Source organism: Limulus polyphemus, unplaced genomic scaffold, assembly GCF_000517525.1.
Source record: "Limulus polyphemus unplaced genomic scaffold, Limulus_polyphemus-2.1.2 Scaffold4328, whole genome shotgun sequence".
In the NCBI taxonomy this organism is placed as follows: domain Eukaryota; kingdom Metazoa; phylum Arthropoda; class Merostomata; order Xiphosura; family Limulidae; genus Limulus; species Limulus polyphemus.
In genome coordinates, this window is record NW_013669938.1 from 40895 (window position 1) to 45892 (window position 4998).

The 4998-nt window shown below is 31.4% G+C and overlaps 1 protein-coding gene across 1 annotated transcript in view; it reads right to left on the reverse strand.

The window, feature by feature from the left end:
- Positions 1–1350: 1350 nt before the first annotated feature.
- LOC106470970 (zinc finger protein 239-like) overlaps positions 1351–4998 on the reverse strand; it is a 5056-nt gene continuing 1408 nt past the window's right edge. Inside the window, exon 2 of the mRNA XM_022399612.1 lies at positions 1351–4513. Within this exon, the coding sequence (XP_022255320.1) occupies positions 3412–4485 (1074 nt within the window). The 5' untranslated portion in view covers positions 4486–4513 and the 3' untranslated portion in view covers positions 1351–3411. The remainder of the gene's footprint in view (positions 4514–4998) is intronic.

A 4998-nucleotide genomic window follows, 5' to 3' on the forward strand; every position in this document is an offset into this window, starting at 1 on the left:
TGCTCTTCGTAACATAACTTTCCATCCACTGTTTCACACTTTCCTAGTAGGTAGGAACCATAACATCTTTAAAACCTCAACAGTCACAGATACAAGCCATGCACTAAAAAACGTGCATATCCTTTACAGATTATCTTCAGCATACAGTAATACTGGCTTCACTTCAACAACATTTATACAAGCAGCTCATTGCCAACAGTAACAGAACCTAGTAAAAGTAAAAAATTAATTAACTCCATCTTTATAAGCTATTCTATTTGTATATACATAGAACTCGAAAGTAACAAAATAACATTCCTTAAAAGCAGATATGAAAGGGTTTGCTAATAAACTAAACATTTTCAACATTTAATGCAATGGTGATGGCATAATAGTGTGTTTAAACATCAAAATCATATACAATAGCTAACAATGCACTGACGAGGAATGATATATTTACACACACACTTAATACAGCCTAATTACAATATTCTTCTAAAAATATGTTTATACATACAGGAATATAGCTAAAAATACTTTAAAAAAAAGTCATCACTACATAGCATGCATAAATATCAGATTAGTTAATTTACATATCACTCACCTAAAATGTACCTCACCATACTACCTACAGCATCTAGTCAACTAGACAAATGTGTGTGTTGTGTGCCTCCCTCTGTTAGATGACCAAGTGAAACTGCACTAAATGTAAGAGCAGATATTGTACAACCAAGATTTACAAAGGTCGGACAGAGACGAATTAAAATGGAAGTATCTTTCTGTAGTAGTTAGCGGGTCAATTAAACTTCCGTCATCCAACTTTTTTTTTTTCTTAGAGAAAAAGTAGTAGTAAGAGAAACTTGGTCTAATTTTTCTTTTCACAGCACTGTATATCTAACATTAAACAATGAACTATCACTACTAGAAAAAAAACAACAACAAACATTTAAAAACTCAAAGATAACCAATAAAATATTTTGTGCTTCTATGCAGTTGTATGGCTTAAAAAAAAAATCTGATTATATAAATATTCTTGCCTGATGAATCAATGGAAATAAAAATCTATTATCAAGTTTAGAATAATGTTTACTACATCATATATTCGGAGAATTTATCCTTTAAAATTGAAAACACCACAAGGTGAAGAAGAACATTATTTTATATAATGAAAGTTAATCATTTCCACTAAAATATCAATAAAACTTACAAGTTATTAACTATTCTACATGTCCGAGAAACTTACAACGCTTAAATGTTTCAGTACAAAACTGTATAATAATAAAGGACATGATATTTCTTCATTAAGTAAAAAATAATCTCTCATTCAGCCAAATTAAAAAAAATACATCAAAATTGTTTTGGTTATGCTTAAAAACTTAAATAATTGTGGTCGTAATGTGTTAAGAAACTTCTATGTAAAAATAAAATTTATCACTTTTTTTTTCTAAAACTATTACCACAGAGTCTCACACAAAAAAATAATCCTTATTCCAGATCATTTGTTTGTCAAAATATACAACAAAAAAAAGGAAGGAAAACAACAAAAGTCACCTCATGTTAAGCCTTTCACCAAATATAAATTTGTACACAATTATTTTCATATGATCTTTAAAAGACAAGTTAAAATGATCACACACACTCAAAAATGCACATGTACAGATATATATATATGTATATAAACACGAGCATAAAAATGCTCTCAATTAAGTAAATATTTACGCAGCTTTTAATTTAATTTTGATAGCTATTTTCTGTGGTGTATGTTTCACTGTTATGTTGTAACCATTTTACAGATTCTGAAATATTTGTAACATACTGTATGTTGCAAGTTTGTATTTCTGCTACACCTTTTGATTGACATTGAAATTAAATAATAAATCTTAATACATAAGAAAGAAGACTTATAGTCTCTTACGTACTTCACACAATTAATTTACATACACAAAGCAAAATTCTTTTCTCTATAAGTCAGATTCAGGGTACTTATCTCTACAGGTGAATGTAATGTCAGTTGTATTTTGGCAGAAGATGTTGCAAGGAGGTTATTTCTGAGATTTTCAATTAACTGTTGATTTTACAACAGAATCTTCAGATATTTTGAATAATTAGGTTGGAAATAAATGTCCCTTGTATTTTCTGAACAATAAGATTAGACTGAATTTAGTTCTGTATCTAGTTTTTTTCTTCATAATATTCTATCTTTTAACTTTCAATTCTTTTTCTCGTTAAATTCCATAAATGTAGGTTCTTTATACGTGAATAGTTTTAACTTATGACAGGTATAGTATGTGTAGTGTTAATTTGTTCGGAAAAAGACATAAATTTGATACAAATCTACTCTGACTTCATTTCTACTCATTCTTCCCTTCAGTCTACACACACACACACACAATCATTTTATTTCCTTCCTCTCTAAAAAAAGTTTTTCGGCTGTGAATCCTTTGTTCTTGGTTTAGTTACCGTATTCAGGCTGACAAGAGAAAACAAAATAATAACTTACGTCAATAAAAAATATCTACTTTAAATTTGTGAATTGCACATAAAATAAATATTTACACTAGGGGGTTACAATGTTTTGAAAGCCAATATCCTTGTGAACCGTAATTCAAACTGTAACATATTAAAAAAGTACCTCTTAGTTGTGCCCTGATATCACCGAGTTACTGACATTTCAAAATGGTAATTCTAATGTACAAAATTTAGGAAAATGTCTAAATCCAGACAACAGTCGAAAGACTTGTAACAATATTACAAGCATAACACATAAACTTATGTTATAATTCTTTACAGTTTAAATTATGTTTCTTGAAATACTTGTAAAATTGACAAAAAAAATTCAAGTATTCCATGTTTTAATTCTTTTTTTTAAGTACTTGAAAGGCTTTGTTAACGGACTGTATATAAGAAGTTTTGGACGACATTTCAAGCTGCTAATATAGGTCTTCATCTGATGAACGAAGATCTGCACTAGCAGCTCAAAATGGCATCCAGGACTTCCGAGACAGGTGCAGTCCATTGACACCGTCTTTCAAAATCTACTCTTTTCTGGTACTTCTCTCAAGGAAATTTCTTTTGGCAGAAATTTTTGTTTTGAAAACGTCTGCAAAGCTTACAAACTTAACTGTTCAACAACAATTTTACAGATAATATGTTTAGAATGCTGGAACCTTTGGAGATAATTTAGTATTCAGAATCTTGATTACAGATGGGCCATGGTGATATTTCATTTCAATGCTGTTTCAGAGAGAGCTGTATCCATAAAAGCCAAATAAACAGCTGATTTCCACTTACCGAATATGTTTTTCAAAGTTATTAAGTTCCATATATATTCAAAAAAATGCCATTTGTCATAGTTTATATTAATATCAAAAACCATGCCATAGAACTCAGACACTTAGAAGTCTCATTTTTCTATACTGTCACAATAGCTAATTAACTGTGTTGAGATGTACTTGCCAAAGCTATGTTTTGAGGAACAAATGGAATTAACTTCTGGTGACAAACCATGTGACACTGCAGGCTAGCTTCTGAAACATAGGACTTCCTGCAAATAACACATTGGTAGGGTTTCTGAATTGATGGATGTCTCAAGTGCAGCTTGAGGTGAGTTTTCATGTTGCCTTTTTGGGTAAAAAGTCGACCGCAATGAGGGCAGGCAAATCGCCTCTCGCCGGTGTGGATAAGCATGTGGGTTTTTAGATTGCCCTTCTGACTGAAGGTTTTATCACAGATCTGGCATGGGTAGGGACGCTTGCCAGTATGCATACTCATGTGAAGGTCAAGTACAGGCTTCTGAGTAAAACTCTTATCACACACCTTACATGAAAATGGTTTAACTCCTTCATGATCTTGTAAATGTATTTGAAGATTGCCTTTTAAGGTATAACTTTTCCCACAATACTGGCAACGATATGGTTTCTCACTGTAATGGGAGCGCAGGTGATAAATTAAAAAACTCTTTTCCGAAAAAGACTGAAAGCAAATTTCACATGGATATGGTTTATCACCTGTATGAATAGTTTGGTGGTTTTGAAGACTTTCTTTCGAAGAAAAACATTTTCCACAAAAATCACAGATGAATGATTGCATGATGCCGTGGAGAGCATAACAATGATCCAGCAACGTATTTTTCTGACTGAATTTCTCTCCACACATGTTGCAACTATATATAGTCAATGAATGACAAGATCTATGAATTCCATTATCCTTTTCTGAATAGGATTTCCCACAAAAATTGCAGTAATACATTTTCGTGGAATCCCGCTCCATCTCAGCTTGTATATTATCATTCGCTGTATGTTCTCTGCTTGAAGATTTAACTGAAGTGGATACATTACTTGATTTCCTCTGTAAATTACATGGCAGGGCTTTAGATTGCTGATTACTCATAGCAGAGCATAGTGAGGTTTCAGGATTTTCTGATCCAGTGAGGCTTCGAATATTTTCTTGAAGATGTTCACTATTTTGTGATGTAAACTTGGCAAGGAAACCTAAGGTAGAATCCATGCTTATGGCAAATGATGCCAAACTGCTCCTACAGAAAAACAAAACAAAAAACTTTTAGATAACCATGTTTAAAAAAAACAAGGAGAAACTGTCAAAAATTACATAAACACTATAATCAAATTATTAAACAAAATGAAACAATGCATTTATATGTGATTTTGAAGTAATTAAACACTGTCATAATTTTAATTCTCATATATAATAAAAACATAAATTTATTCAAGTCATTTTCCTTACACTTACAGACTGTACATATTTAACCTCAACCAAGGGGTCCTTTTTCAATTCAATACAATACTCTGATAGTTGATATATAATTAGACCTGAGGAGATGTTGGCAAAAATTCTGATGGATAAAATTTAAAGTAAACTGAGTGAGAGGCTTGATTAGATTAGAAAATGTATTAGAGAACAGAAGCTTGAATTAGAAAAATTGATACAGGTAGCAAGAAAAGAACAAGGGAGAACCATACTCATTGACCCTTAGAAGTAGAGAGGACACCATGATTAATT